Source organism: Diabrotica virgifera, chromosome 5 (genome assembly GCF_917563875.1).
Source record: "Diabrotica virgifera virgifera chromosome 5, PGI_DIABVI_V3a".
Lineage (NCBI taxonomy): Eukaryota > Metazoa > Arthropoda > Insecta > Coleoptera > Chrysomelidae > Diabrotica > Diabrotica virgifera.
The window spans coordinates 111,019,316-111,036,257 of record NC_065447.1 but is presented as its reverse complement, the minus strand read 5'-3'; the positions used below and the strand labels follow the sequence as shown (position 1 = coordinate 111,036,257).

The window sequence follows — 16,942 nt, the reverse complement described above, 5'->3', positions numbered from 1 at the left end:
GAACATTGAATTTAAGCGAAAACAACGCTTATTTGTCAAATAAACATTTTTTTTCTACGACCGTTTAATAATATGCTCATTATTCACTATTTTTGAATAGATAATAACACCCATTACTTTACCCGTGAGTAATAGTTCATTACTCACGGGCTGAAGTTACTCACGGGTTGAAGTTAGATTCAACTGGTGCATGGCACTTTTAATATACTTATTATTAGCAAATAAAATTACTTAGGGTCGGTTTCACCAACAAAAAATAAATCAGTGAATAGTTATTCGTCGAATAAGATTTATTAGTCGATTAAATTTTATTTCGTTTCAATAACTATTTGTAATCCACAGTTAGTTATTCGTCAAATAAGTTCAAAGTATAATGATTTTCCACAGACTGTACTCGTTGACATAAGCGAATGACAGTTCTTCTTCCTCATATTAGCTTGTTGGCCTCCACCTCTTCGGTGTTTTGCCAAGCACATTGCATTATTTTCCACTGTAATCCCACGTGACCTCTGGTTGGCACATAAACTAACAAAGAGGTTATGTTTGTAGGTATCTTTTATCTATTTTTCAATGATTTTTCATTGTTTATAATCATCGTATTTTGTCTATTTTGGATTCATTTGGATTTCGTTTCCTGTTTTTGTGAACTTTATAAACTTAACCACAATGCAAAATGATTATTTAAGGAAATTATTATTGGAAACTTCAGATGTTGCGAGAAAGGTAGGCGAAATAATTTTTATTTCCTTTTCATTTTGCCCCGTTATTTATCAATAATGATGAATTTTGCAAGCAATAACATTATTTCTTTTATTGTTTTAGATATTTATTGAAGCTGAAAATAATTGGGGATTTAGATCCATACGCAATTCAGTCAGAATTGGATTTTACAGTTAAGTGCAGTCCATCAAGTTACTATTATAGATATTTATACATATTTGGTGGAGTCTCACAGTTGCTACTCTAAGCAGCAGATGAAAGCATACAAAAGCCTTCAGGCACATAAATATTTTACAGCTGGATTTGTTTTGAATGGAGTAAAAATTGTTAATGATTTCCATATTATTGTAGGAAAGGTATGCCTTTATTTTATTTATTCACCATTAAGAAATATATGGATAACAGTATTAGTGTCTTTTGGATAAATTGGTTCTAAATATTAGATTTATTACGTTTATATATCTGTATGTAACCAGACATATTGTCGTCCTAATCTGTAAACTGCGAACTCCAGAATTCTCTGAAAATGATTTATTACTGCCATCTATTTGAATTACTGTCATGATTGTTCTAAAATTATATTGTATGAATGTCTGATTTTAAATAAAATATTCTCAATCATTGTAAAGAATGCAAATACTCTAATAAAAATAAATTTTTGTAGTTGAAAAATTTCCAAAAAAATAAAATATTTTTTTTAGGTGAAGCATTTCCAAAAAGCTAATGCTAAACGACTAAATGCTTGGGTGGGGTGATAGCCAGTTCTGATGACATAGCAAATGCACATTGTATGCATATGGCCGGTAATAGTAAAGTATGCCCAGGGCAAGACAGACGAAGAAGAACCCAATGCATGTACATATGTTACAGCTACATGGTTTGGAGATAGCAACATATGCATTCTCTGATGAAAAACTAATGAGTTTTGAAACTGTTCGGTCAGAGTGCTTGTTGCGCTCACTGAACGAACTGAAATATGAGATGGCTTTGGCATTGTGTTGCAGCGATATGAAAATGGTTATTCATTTTTAATTATAATGTACTTCTTCATCATGAGTAATTATGTATTGGTCTTTTAAATGTGTATTTATTTTTGTAATTAGTATCAACTTGTAATGATAATATACATTTATCGTTTAAGGTATGACTATGTTTAGACTCTAAAATAAATGTTTTAAAAATCGAATCCTGCCTCTTTCTGTTAGTAACTACCCATGGATATCACAAATTGTGCTTACTGATAGGTTTGTTCGTAGAACGATCAGCAACTCTTGCCAACCATCACACATGTGCATTCGTAGTCTATGAATGCTAACTATTAACTGCACAACGCTAACTGTTAACTTCTCATGCATCTGATGGTTGGCAGCAGTTGCTAATCGTTTGTGTCGTATTACGAACAAACCTTTAAGCCGGACTCAAACGACTCGTGTACTTGGCGAATAATCGTCACTTGCGTATACTGGCAATGCTGTGTGAGTGGGTTACTAGTACAATTATTGTACTATTTGTCAAACAGTAATAATAATAATGTTATAATACTACTTTTAATTGTCAAAGAATTGTTCTAGTAACCCTCCCAAAAGACATAGTAAGTAACGCAAGTAACGATTATTCACCAAGTACACGAGTCGTTTGAGCCCGGCTTTAGGTCTAGATCCCGTGTACCAAAAAAATTGATTAATAGCAAGCTGAAAATTTGTTAATAGCTTAACGGTGTCCAGTTGGACAAACTTTGATGTATTGTGACACTGGAACAGGGGTAGTTTTAATTGTGAAACAGTTTGGAAACTCAGATTTGGAACATCAGATTACGAAAACATCCCATATATTTTGTCAGACAGAACATCCAATTGATCTGTTACCCTGTCATTAAATTCTCGTGCAAAAATTAGACTGCTGTTACTCACCAACATGATTCCTGTAGTTTGACATGGTCTTCGTGTTCTACTCATTAAAATGCCCAGTTGGTGATTTTTTCACCAGTCTAGTTTTTGCATGAGAATTTAATGAATTGGTAGCAAATCAATTGGAAGTTTTATCTGACAAATTACATAAACATTTTCGTAGTTTGACCTTTCAAATTTTTAACCTGTTCCACAGTTAAAACTTCCAGTGTTCCCATGCATCAAAGTTTGTGGGACTAGACACCGTTAAGCTATTAATAAATTTTCAGCTTGCTATTAATCAAATTTTTTTGGTAGGAGGGATCCAGGTCTATATGGAATAAATAAATAACAAAACAAATTCCCTGTCAAAACTGCATTTATTTTAAATAGAATGAAAAACAAAATAATATTATTTTAACAAAATAGGGGATACATGTTAAAATTTAGTATTAATAAAGTTTGTCACATTGGCCTAAAATTAATGTCACTAGTTACGTTAGTGTCACATATAAATAATTATTGTTATAATATTAATAAAAATCATAATTCCTAGCATGAGTGCGTCCTGTTTTTTGATAATTTAGTTAGGCGAGGAAACATAAATGAGTTTCTAATAGGGCTTTTCATCGATTGTCATTTGTTTCGAGCTCCTGTTAGATGTTGTATAATCCGTGTATAATATTACCACAGAATAACTAACCATGGTTAGTTATTCTGTGATATTACTATACAAGGATTATACGACATATGACAGAAGCTCAAAACAAATGACTGTGAATGAAAAGCCCTATAGAGGGAACACGGAAAAAATTAACATTATCCGATCAGCTCGACCTCCACAGTTCACTACTATACAAGTTACAGGCATGTTTTCAGCACTTAAAATCATCAAAAACGAAAAGTTTATAAAATAATTAATCTAATGAATGTCTTTAAATACTATATTAAGCTCAAAATCACGACAAAAAACAAATTAAAATTAACATTATTCTAATCAGTTGGACTTTCACAGTTCACTACTATACAAGTCACAGGCATGTGTCAGCACTCAAAATCACCAAAAACGTAAAGTTTATAAAATAATTAATCTATGAATGTCTTTAAATACTATGTTAAGCTCAAAATCACGACAAAAAACAAATTAAAATTAACGTTATTCTGATCAGTTGGATTTGCACTATTAGTTCCTATACAAGTGACAGGCATGTTGTCAGCAGCACTCAAAATCATTTGATATAATTACGTTTACCTGTTATAAAACATTGTAGATAAATTCAAATTAAACTAATGAATTTTCTTTATTATTGATATTTAAAGTGAGGTTAGCTGTCAACTTATTCTAAGAATAAATATTTATCTGCCCGATATTGGACTAATAACTTATTTGGAGTTTATTCATAGAATAAGTCTTATTTGACGTTGGTGAAACGGAAATATGTCAGTTTTATTGGTCGAATAACTTTATTCATTGAATAGACCGCTATTTGTCGATGGTGAAACCGGCCCTTTAACTTGTTTATTTAAAAATAATCATTGTAATTTATATCAAAAATTAACTTCGAACAATGTGTAAAGGATTGTTAACTGTAACAGTGGAATATTATATTTTTTACGTTTAAATTTCAAAATTTGACATTTTAAGATTAACGTTATTAAAAGATACATAAACACAAATACAACATAAACAAAGGTACTAATTCCGTAAAAGGATTTACGGATATGAAATTTATATCAATGAATTCTGTTTTACTTACTGTTGGTTGTACAATAGATTTTTATTGGGAGCAAACGTTCTTTTCATGTAATAGACTTAAAATGTCTTATTTTTAAAAGCCACCGCCATTATATACCATGACACTAATGACACACAACTGTTTCATAACTAAATAGAAGGTCAATTCTAACAGTGTTGCCATAGTTACATAAAATAGGTTTTCTTATGAAAAGTAAAATTTTCGATTTTAAATAATATTAATAGTTGATAATTATATTTTTCTACTTCTCCAAATAAAAAAGGTCGTGAAAAAAGTATAGTATTCTACTTGCATGTAATGGCTATTACTCACTCTGATGCATTACGACTGGATTGATGCATTACGACTGGATGCATTACGACTGGATTAAACTTCATCATGGATGACGTCACTCGTATGGAATATATGCCAAAATATCATAATTTAAAAATAAAAATCAACCTGTTTCCGTATTTTTTCCTTAAAGTCGCCGGTTTGCGAAATATCGAATTTATTCCAGAAATTTGCACCATACTATATACTACGGAAGCTTCAAGTAAACCAATAATTCCTCTGACTTGCTCCACTCAGCGTGTCTTTGCTAGCGGTCATAATTTTGCCCTCAATGATAAGTTTTTATAGGCATTTGTTCTTATCTGAGGTAGGGATGATTGATTTTTGTTGAACGACTTGGGTTGAACTTTAGTTGTTTTATAATTGAAATTTTGGTGCGATGCTCTATGCGATATTTGTAACATTTTCTATACATCCACATCTCGAAAGATATCTTTTTTTCTTCGGTTGGCATTTTTAAGTCCATGTATCTGGTGCATACGTGGCAAAAAAGAATAATATGTTCAATAGTGTATTAAGGTTAAGAATCTTAGCCTTAAAGTTATATGTGGATGCTTCAAAAGTCAAACGGTGTAAGTCAAGTTTTCCCTAAAAATGACTTATGAGAGACACCAAAGAATACACCAACGACAAATAGCTTGTGCTTCTTTGTATCAATGAATATAATACTTATATTATGATCAATATTACGAACAATGGGATCACTCACGTGAAGTAAAATGTAGAATAGAGAAGGCTAGCAGTGCATTCAATAACATGGCCAAACTCTTTAATAGCCACAACCTTAATCTGGTGATAAAAGTAAGGCTCCTACGATGTTATATCTTCTCAATATTATACTACGGAGTTAAATCCTGGACACTCACTGAAGCGATGGAGAAAAACTTTGGATGGAAAGAAACAGGCGAATTCTAAGGATATCATGGAAGGACAAGATAAACAACGAGACCGTATTACAAAGAATGGGGAAAGAAAGAGAGGTGATGTATACCATTAAAAGGAGAAAGTTAGAATATCTCGGACACATAATGAGAAACGGCACTAAATACAGATTACTGAAGGTAGTCCTTCATGGCAAAGTATTCGAAAAGCGAGGAATTGGGAGAAGAAGAATATCATGGCTAAAGAACCTGATTTTTCTCCGCAAAATCAACCAATCTATTTAAAGCATCAGTTAATAAAATAATTATAGCCAGAATGATCGCCAATATTCGAAACGAACAAGGCAATATTGTCTGGTTGCCATTTTAGTATTTCCTTTGATATTCATTATTCATCGAGTTGTTTTGTTGATAAGCCATCGTTCGTTTGATTCTAATTATTTCTCTAATGCGTTCGTTGGAATCCTTTCTTTTCTACATCTGCCTGCTGCTCTTCTCCCAAAATTAATTTTCGTTGTTTTCAGCGTTGCCAGTGTTCTTTCTCTGTACTTCCTCTAAAACAGGAGTACGGCAGGGATGCCTCTTGTCACCACTGCTTTTCAACGTTTACTCCGAAAGAATTTTCAGAAAAGCTCTTTCTGAAAAACAAGAAGGAATACTTGTGAACGGTGAACTCATAAATAATTTGCGATATGCGGACGATACAGTACTCTTAGCTTCTAGTCAAGAAGATCTGCAAGCACTACTTGATAGTGTCGTTGAGAGTTGTAGGGAGGCAGGTCTGGATCTGAACCTACGGAAAACCAAAATACTCGTAATAAGTAAACAGCAGCATATAAAACCGTCTATATATGTAAATAATACCAAACTTGAGCAAGTTGATAAAATCGTTTACCTTGGACAGCAACTAAATTGTAACGCAGAAAGTCACGGCGAAATTAGATCTAGGATAGAGCAGGCTAGAGCCGCTTTTAGAAGGATATCCAATGTGATATGTGACAGAGACCTAAAATTGGCATTGAGGATCCGCCTACTTCGCTGCTACGTGTTCTCGGTCTTACTTTATGGTGTCGAGTCCTGGACTGTGAATAAAATCGATCTAAATCGCCTTGAGGCTTTCGAAATGTGGTGCTATAGAAGAATTTTAAAAGTTTCCTGGGTGGAGAAGATTCGAAACTCCACAATACTAGAACGTCTCAGCAAGACTACTGAGATCATAAAAAGCATCAAGCAGAGAAAGCTGGAGTACTTCGGACATGTAATGAGAGGTCCCAAATATAGGCTGCTACAAATTATTATGCAAGGAAAAATAGCAGGCGAATGCAGTCCAGGACAAAGAAGAACCTCATGGTTGAAGAACTTGCGAGATTGGTATGGTGTTGATACAAGCATGCTATTTAGGGTGGCAGTGAATAAAATTAAGATAGCTATGATGGTAACCAACGTTCTGAAAGGACATGGTACATGAAGAAAAAAAGTGTTCTTTCTTTCAGTGGCCATACCTCACAGCTGTGTAGAGCTATACTTTTCACTATAGTCTCATATATCCTCTTTTTTTTCTTTGCTGGTGGATTGGTCCCATAAAATACTGTGATTGTAATATTTATAAATATTATTAATATGTCCAAATCACGCCAAATCTCAAATCTCTCAATTTTCTAAAAAAAATTATCTACCAACGTTCGGTATAAACTGTAATGGATAGAGTATTTAATGTTCTATATTGTAAGATGTGTCTGTTCCACGTTCATTTCTTAGACTTCCAATCTTATACATACTTTATATATTAATTTGAAATTTATTTACAGAATTAATCCAATGAAATTAAACAATCCTGTTAGAAAAATGGAAGCATTTCTGGCCAAGGACCCGTCCTTAAAGGATTCAGCTCAAAGAGCCTTCGTTTCATATGTTAAGGCAGTATTTCTGATGAAAGATAAAGAAGTATTTGATGCGCAAGCATTAGATACAGATTCGTTTGCGAAATCACTAGGCCTAGCAATACCACCTAGAATAAGATTCTTACAAAGGATGAATGCCAGATTGAAAAATCAGAAAGAAGGGAAACAAACTAGTGGTCTTATTAATAATCATCAAAATAGTAAAAAATATTTTGATAATGATAGTGATAATGAGGTAAATACTAATAAACAAATAAAAGATGATTCAGATGACAGTAGTGTTACTGAAGGTGATGATACCCTCAAAGCCCATTCTGCATCAAATCCATTCCAGGTATCAGACAACGACAGTGACAATGATGATGACAACATTTTTACTGTAAAAAGAACTGATCATGATATTGAACTACCTACAGAGAAGGAAATGGCTGATTTACACATAGGTAGAAGTAAAAACAAAAAACCTGTTAGTAAAGCTGCAGCTGCCAAAAAAATATTGAAGAAACAAATAGTACCTAACAAAAAGATAGTCTTTAACGAAGAAGGGGAAGCACTGCAAAGTGCGAAAGGGAAAAAGTCGGAGCTAGCCCAGCAGTATGAAAACGAGGATGAAGGTGGAATTGATATTGAAAAGGCTAAAGAAGTAAGTGTGCTTTTTTATATTGTGTTAGTATAGGGCAGTGGTTCTCAAACTTTTTTCGCGGCACCCTTGTAGGGCTAAAAATATTTCGAGGCACACCAACCCTTGAAGCGATTTGGAAAACGAGAAAAATGAAAAAAATACAATTCTGAGGCTCATTTGATTTCAATATAAACTTTATTTCAGATCAATAAAATACAGTACATTTTGTTATTTAAATATCCTTACTTAATGTGATGAATGAAACTGTTTCGATGATGTTTTCATTATATCCTACATAATTATGGGAATCTTTGTAAGTTTGACCCTCAAATCCTTTGATGCTTAAAGTTTGCTCCTGTATTTATTTTTAATGTAAGCATATGCAGAGAAAGAAGACTCACAGAGATAAGTCGATGTTTTTTCACTGCAACCTTGCCAACAACATTATTTTCTGAATATACCTGCATCCAAAACTCTTCTTGGCTTCCTTCATGGTAATCCTTCTTGAATTTTAAACTGCTATCTTCGCTGATCTCAAGTAGATTTTGAAAAACTTAATTTGTCATTCCGACAGGTTTATTTTTTGGGTGGCACGAAAACGGGTCCATCATCCAGTTATATAATAGGTCTGGATCCCGCGTATGAAAAAAAAGTTGGTTAATAGCGAGGTTAATAGCAAGCTGAAAATTTGTTAATAGCTTAAGGGTATCTAGTCGGATAAACTTTGATATATGGGAACACTGGAACAAGGGCAGTTTTAATTGTGGAACAGGTTAAAAATTTGGAACGGTCAGACTACGAAAACGGCACTTTTATTTTTTCCTACAGAATAGACTTAAACTCTCCGAACAGAGATTAAACTCTCATGCAAAAATCAGACTGTTATTTATCACCAAATGGGCGTTTTAATGAGTGGAACATGTAGAATATGTCAAATGGCAGGAATTATGACAGGTGATTAATAGCAGTCTGATTTTTGCATGAGAGTTTAATCTCTGTTCGGAGAGTTTAAGGCTATTCTGTCGGACAAAATAAATGTGCCGTTTTCGTGGTCTGACCGTTCCAAATTTTTAACCTGTTCCACAATTAAAACTGCCCCTGTTCCAGTGTTCCCATATATCAAAGTTTATCCGACTAGACACCCTTAAGCTATTAACAAATTTTCAGCTTGCTATTAATCAAATTTTTTTTCATACGCGGGATCCAGACCTATAAGTCATCTGAGTCAATGTCAGTAAAATAGTTTACAATACTTTCTTCCAAACCTTGCAAACGAGCAATAACAATTTCATAGAAGTTCTTTTGAGGATTGATTTCATTTGTTATAAGAAATTCCTGTAATCGAAAGAAATTTGTGAGGTTCCTCTTTTCAACACATGCTTTGAAAAATGTAACTTTTTTACGCAAGGCTTTGATTTTCTCTAATTGTACTCCTCCTTTGCCTTAAAGCGAAGTTGTGGTTTTATTAATTTATTATTTCGAAGATGTTCGAAAGGTATCCCAATTTTAGCAGCCAATTGACATCTTTTACTTCTTGGGTGAAAGACTCCTCTGTAAATGTGATAATCAGTGGATCTTTTAATTCAAATAGTCTCCTTAAAATTGTTCCCCTCGATAGACACAGGACCTCTGTGTGAATCAAAAGATTGAAATGATCCATACCCATATTTCAGAGGTGAGCTTTAAAAGACGTGCTTGAAGTGGACGGCTCTTTACTTGGTTAATTATTTTCACAGAACCATCCAATACGTGTTTCAAATCTTGCCAATCTTTTTAGTTCAGCATCTTTTTAGTTGCCAAAGAATGGCGATGTAAGATACAATGACTGCTGGAGGCATTTTCTGCCACTACCTTTATTCTAGACACCGCCCCTTTAATTTTACCAACCATTGTAGCAAATATCCACACATTTACTCCACTCTATATCATTTTTTCTTATATACTCGAGGATAGCCTTGACAATTTCTTCACCAGTGGTATAACTTTTAAGCTCTTTACACATAAGGAGTTTTTCTATTTTCATCCTGAATGGAAATCTCACAAACAAAAGCAGAACAGCAAGTCCAGCAACGTCGGTACTTTCATCAAGCTGTAAACTGAAGAATTCACAACTTTTAAAACTATTTATAAACTCTCTCTCTACAAAGTCTGAAATAGTGTGAATTCTCTTGCTTATAGTGCTGTTTGACATCTGGACATTATCAATCTTCTTGGTCATATCTGGACCTAACATGCATTGTACGACATCCTTCACGCAAGGTTTAATCAGTTCCTCGGCAATGGTATGGCATTTTCCAGCTTTTGCAATGTGCAAACCAACAATAAATGATGCTTCAGTGGCGTTTTCGTTTTCATTTTTGCAGACTCTTTCCATCATGCATGAAGCATGACTCTGCCTGAAGAGATAAAGCACGACGTTTGAAGGTTTCTTTGGCCTTATCGGCTAAACCAGGATGATTACTTTCCAAATGTCTTTTTAATTCAGATGGAATCAAGCACCCATTAGCAACAATTTTGTAACAATTAACGCATTGGCCTTCTGGTGCCTGTTCGTTGCCAACTTGAATAAATCCATATAACGTGAGATACCTTCTTATTTTTCCCCGAATTTCTTTTTGGTAAAGAACCTCCTTTCCACGAATTGAGGGAGAACAACTTGGATGAGCTGGACTCGAATGGATCTCGTGAACATTTGCATTTTCTCCATTTCTGCTAGTTGTCACTGAATCAGTTGATTCAGATGCTTCAGTCAGTGACTTCATTACATTTCTTTTTCAAAGACCCAGATTTCAGCCAATTTTCCATTATTCTGGAATGAAAAAAATTTCCCAAATAAAAGAAAGCAAAACATAGCCAACAATGAATGGTATTTTCCAACCATAATAGTGCAAGGCATATTTTATGGTAAAATAGCAACAAAAGTACATAATAATATTATACATAATAATTCCAATGAATATAATTACTTACTTCGTCACTTTTATTCTGTAGTTATATCTAAAACTTCCACTTTGAAATCTAACTCTAATTTTTACAAAACTCACTTATCTTCTGCAAGAATTAAACTGTGGAATGTGGAATGAATGCAGGTATTTATTTATTAATATTTTTTTAATTTAATAGCAGTCGCGTCGCGCGTCGGTCGAATTCGGCTGTTTGTTTCTCGGTCGTCATCGAGAATACACAATGTTGTTCTGAAGCTATTTTCTTGTGGCATTTTTATGATTAATAATTTATATGGGAAATAAGCCACAATTAAAATGAAAAAAATAATTTTATTAACGTTTCGACGCCCAAATCGGGTGCCGTTGTCAAAATACAAAATATTACTAAAATAAACTAAAGTGTTGTTGCTAAGCAAAAAAATTCTTCTAATAATTTATTTAATCTCACTCATTTATATTGGCAATTCAGACATATATTATACATTTTAAAGTAGAAGACTTTAAAATGATATTGTCAATATTTATGAGTTGCGTTCCTGGGACGACTTACTGAAAGATAGTTCATTCGATTACATGAAATTAACCCCAACTCAAGAATATCCGTCATAAAAAATTATAGCATGTGATATGTCTTTAAAAAGACAACCAAATGCAACGACAGTAAAATTCTCGCGTTAGAGACTTCATAGTAAATCACAAGGGAAAACCAGGAAAAAAACCCTGTGATACTATCCCGACATCGTAAGTATTTGGTCTTATATTAATTTACTCTCAAAAAATAATACCAAATTCTGACTTGTAACATGTTTAAATTATAAATAATATTAATAATACTAGATATATAAGTAATACTAAAATATAAAATATGTACTAGCTCGATATTATTGACTTACTAATCTTGGTATTTTCTTTCTATTGACTTCCTCTTTCAGTATGGGTAACCACATCCTACTGCATTCTACCGAGGAATTTGCGAAAGTTAATAAAATTATTTTTTTCATTTTAATTGTGGCTTATTTCCCATATAAATTATTAATCAGAGAATACACAAGTACAAAAAAAAGTCAACATGTTTCGATTGGACAGTGGCACAGCGGCCGGTTGTTCGACTTCTCTAAATGTTCCACGTCACCCTTGGCAAATGCTTTAGGCACCCCAGGGTGCCGCGTCACCCACGTTGAGAACCTCTGGTATAGGGGTAGTAAGTATATGGTGATTGATACTCGCGTCGGTTTTTGTAGATTCCTAAAATGTATTAATTCATACACCTACACATATTTACCCACTTCTTTAAATATAAGTTTTCCTATTATCATATGTGACCAATGACAGTCCATGGAGGGCCATGGTCGCCCGTTGAGGTTTCTAGGCTCTAAAGTTTTACAGTGTGGAGGCCAGCCACACGCATAACTCCTTAAAAGCTCTAACGTTATATCTAAAATATTACTTCATTGTTTTCTTTTTTGAGATCTTTTCGGCGTCATGTGTATTTTGCTTGCTTGACTATAGTTGACCATGTTTTCTTTTTTCGTTTGCTTGTTTTTTCCATTCTCGTCTTCCTAGGTCTTTCAAATCCTGGTTAATACCATCAATCCATCTCTTTCTAGGCCTACCTCTCGGTCTCTTTCCGTTTAATTCTTCTCTAAGTCTTCTTCTTCATAACGTGCCCTATAAAGTCCCCTTGACGTTGGTGATTAACATGGCGAAACTGTCTCTGTCTAGAGCTATACTAAACAGGTGTTCTGCTTTCTTTATTATTGTCCACTCCCGGATATTCTTCAACCAAGAGGCCTGCTTTCTACCAATTCCTCTGCGTCCTTCGATTTTACCCATCATAATAAGTTGAAGAATATTATACCGGTCTCCCCTTACTACGTGTCCAAAATAGGCCATCTTTCTATATTTGATGTTATCAAACAGCTCGTAGCATTTGCTCTCTTAAGGACTGCCACATTTGTCAGCATAGCCGTCCATGGTATTTTCAGTATACGTCTGTGCAGCCACATTTCAAAGGCCTCCAAACGGTTAATGGTGGATATTTTTAATGTCCATGCTTCGACACCATACAAGAGGACTGACCAAATGTAGCGTTTAATCATGCGCTTTCGAAGTTGAAGTTGCAAGTTATTATTATAGAAGAATGACCTCATTTTTAAAAATGTCGTGCGGGCTATCTCGATTCTACATTTTATCTCTTTATCTGGATCTAGTTGTTCAGTAATATGGCAACCAAGATATTTAAAACTGGGTACTCTTTGAATTATATGACCATCAACATAACCGTGAATCTTGATGGACCAAACGGCTAAATACCATGTATTTTGTTTTTGAACAGTTTATATTTAGGCCAAACTCTCTTCCCACTGTGTCAATGGCATTTAAAAGGTGTTGTAATCCATTCATATCATTACTTAAAATAACTGTATCGTCTGCATATCTGATTGTATTTATCAGAATTCCATTAACTTTCACACCCCATTCCAAATTATGCAGCGCTTCCTTAAATATTCTATCTGAATATAAATTGAATAACAGTGGGGACAGTATACAACCCTGTCTGACACCTCTTTGTATTTTGCATATTTCTGTTGATTTTCCATTTATGCAAGCTGTCGCTGTTTGACGCCAGTATAATTTTTCTATGATTCGTACATCTTGACTATCAACTCCTTTATCCTTTAATATTTTAAATTAATTTGTGATGTTGTACTCGATCAAAGGCCTTCTCGTAGTCAATAAATACAGCAAAGACTTCTTTCTTTTGATCTCGGCATTTCTGCAATAATACATTTAGTACAAAGAGTGCGTACCGGGTTCCCAGTCCATTTCTGAAGCCAAATTGTGTTTCATCCTGGTCTTCTTCACAATTATTTATGATTCTACTGTGGATGATACGTAGAAAGATTTTCAAAGTGTGGCTCATAAGGCTTATTATTCTATAATCGCTACAGTTTTTCGGACGTTGTTTTTTTGGTAGGGTTATGAATTCGGACTTTAACCAATCTTCAGGGATATCACCAGTCGAATAAACATCATTGAAAAGTTTGACTAGTATTCCAATGTTTTCTTCATTTATGAGCTTTAGCATTTCTCTAGGTATGTTGTCAGGACCAACGGCTTTCTTGTTTTTTGCCAATTTTATAGCATGTAGTATTTCTGATTTTAGTATTCCTGGTCCTTCACCTTCATCTAAAGTCTCCAGTTCTTCGGGTCTATCATCATTATACAGTTCATTTATATAATTATACCAGGTAGTTCGAATTTCGTGTTCGTCTATTATCATTTTTCCCGACGAATCGGTTATAGTATGTGAAGTTTTCTTATGATAAAGACCAGCTACTTCTCTAACTTTTTTAAACATATTAAACGTATCATGTTTTTCATTCAACTTTTCTAATTCCTTGCATTTATCCTCCATCCATTTTTCTTTAGCTGCCTTTATTTTTTGTTTAATTAGTTTCTGTTTTTCTTTGTATTATGTCTTGTTATCGTTCAGTTTTCTTCTCTGCTCCATCAATTCCAGGATTTCATCAGTCATCCATTGTTGTTTTTTGTGCCTCTGTATCGTTGTTGTATATTTTTCCATTACTTTCCAGGTAAGATCTTTAAACGTGTTCCATTTTTCTGTATTGTTTTCATTTGTTGAATTTTTTAGCTGATTTCAGGTCATTTTCTATTTATTAGCGTTTTGTTGGATGCTGATATATGTAATTTTTTATATAATAATAATTTTTTATATAATAATAAATATGTAACATTTCTAAGTACTTTTTTGTATTTCTCTTCTCATCCATCCTTTCTACATTTCCCAACCAACTCAGTCCTTTACTTCGTATTTCTTTTATTTTTATGATAGTCGGTCTATTAAACATTCTATTTATTCCGTGATTCATTCTTATACGCCATTCCCGATTCTCCTGTATTTATGGGTCCATATATTTTCTTTAAAATTTTTCTTTCCCATCTAAAAAGGTGGTCCTTTTGTTCACTAGTCAAAGTCCATATTTCTGATGCATACATTACTCCATAGATACTTAATAGATACTGATTTTGAATTTATGATGTAATGTAGGCCGTAGAAGCATTTGTTTCCAAGTGAAATTCTCGCTGTTACCTCATCACTGTTTTTATTTCCTTTTGTAACTATTGATCCTAAACATTTGAAATGGTCTACTTTCAAATTTTTGCCCTCTCAAAGATATATGAGTGTCTTTCGTTTGTACGTTTTCCCGAGTTGTTTTCATGTATTTTGTCTGTGAGACATTAACTTCTAGACCCATAGTATATGCCGCTTCTTTAAAATATGTATAAATCTTTTCTAGACCTTTGTATATATCATCTGCGTAAGCAACGACTTGGTTGATACTTGTAAATATTGTACCTTCTCTATCTATAGGAGTTTTCTTGATTACTTGTTCCAACGCAAAGTTAAAATGTGTTGTTGAAAGCAACGGGCTCCTGTTGGTGCACATTGGTCTACTTCAGCCTCTCAGACTAATTTTAGCTCTTCATTTCGTATTGTTGATTTTGTTTATTAAACAGTTCTTTGAAATATTTTCTCCACTGTTTTAGCACTGATTTTTCGTATGCTATTAGGTCACTATTCTATTTTGTTCATCTTCTTCTAGCCTTTCAATCTTGTATTTATTTTGTTTCCTCTTTTTAAATCCCAGACGTTTTTTTAATTGTCGTCTTGTTGCAATATTCTTTGGTTTCTTCCGTACTATTTTTCAGCATTTTAAGCCTAGCTTGTCTTTTTTTTTTTCATTAGCCTCCGACAGTCTTTGTCATACCATCCTTTTCCTATACTATAAATAAATATTGAAATTTATGATGTCTATTTGCTACATTGTATACAATTAAATGCAGTTTTTGTTAAATTATTGTTTACTTTTGTAGGTGTTGAGAGAAGAGGATAAGTTTGATAAACAGTTGTTTAAAGAAAAAGTGAAGGCCAAACACAAAGAAGAAAAGAGAAAATTAAAGGAAAAGAAGAAAATGGAAGAGGAGGAAGCACGTGACGACTTTGGCGATAGTGATTCTGAAGGAGATGAACCAGATCTGTCTTGGTTACCAGATCCAAATAAAGTTTATGGTGAAAAAACGCAAGAAGAAATTGATCAATTGGAGGATAATTTTAACGAAGACCACGATAAGAGATCTGTCACAAAGACTTCAAATAGAAACCAACAAAAAGGGTAAGGGTAATGTTGATTAATTTACAGACATGCATATTTATTGTTTGATTGATATTTTAGAGCCAAAAAGAGAAAAGCTGAACAAGAACCGGATAAGAAAAAGAAAGTTAATAATAAGAAGCAAAAAATAAAAGAAATAAGCTCCAAACTTTCTGTTAATGAAGCTGAAGAATTGGCGATGTTGTTGTTAAATAAGAATTAATATATTTTTATAAAAGTACTTCATATTGTTTTCATATTAATTGAACAACTTTATTAATCTCCATCAAAATCTACAAACTAAAAAATTTACTGTCATTTCATCATGTATAGTAGGCGAGGAAATAGAGCATTACACCTCTAACTTTTTTAAAGTAAGACGGATCGTTATGAAACCGTTTGCATTCGATTCGGGAGAGCTTCAGGAAAATTCTTGATCACTTGGCATGAGGGACAAATGAATATTGGGTCGGCTAAGTTGTAAGAGGCAGCTGGTGCCCAGGATCCCGGTATACACGTCGTCTCCTGGATTTTTATAGAAATAGAAATATGAAAATCGTTAAAATTTATTATCTCGGGGTTTATGAGATCGTTCAACACGAATATTGCGTCGAAGATGCTGTACGAGGTATCTGGTGCCCGGTATCTACGTCATATCCTGGAGGTTTATGAAAGTAGTTGAAGTTTATTATCTCGGAGTTTTTGAGGTCGCTGAACACG

General features: G+C 33.6%; 1 protein-coding gene and 1 long non-coding RNA gene across 2 annotated transcripts in view; both read left to right on the top strand.

Moving 5' to 3' along the window:
- Positions 1–16,463, top strand: part of LOC126884289 (probable ATP-dependent RNA helicase DDX10) — a 61,001-nt gene extending 44,538 nt beyond the window's left edge. Inside the window, exons 4-6 of the mRNA XM_050650224.1 lie at positions 7,386–8,121; positions 15,945–16,243; positions 16,304–16,463. Of these exons, the coding sequence (XP_050506181.1) occupies positions 7,386–8,121; positions 15,945–16,243; positions 16,304–16,445 (1,177 nt within the window). The 3' untranslated portion in view covers positions 16,446–16,463. The remainder of the gene's footprint in view (positions 1–7,385; positions 8,122–15,944; positions 16,244–16,303) is intronic.
- Positions 201–1,906, top strand: LOC126884290 (uncharacterized). The gene is made up of 3 exons (XR_007697941.1): positions 201–723; positions 823–1,076; positions 1,422–1,906. It is a non-coding gene; the product is annotated as an uncharacterized LOC126884290 (long non-coding RNA).
- Positions 16,464–16,942: the final 479 nt, after the last annotated feature.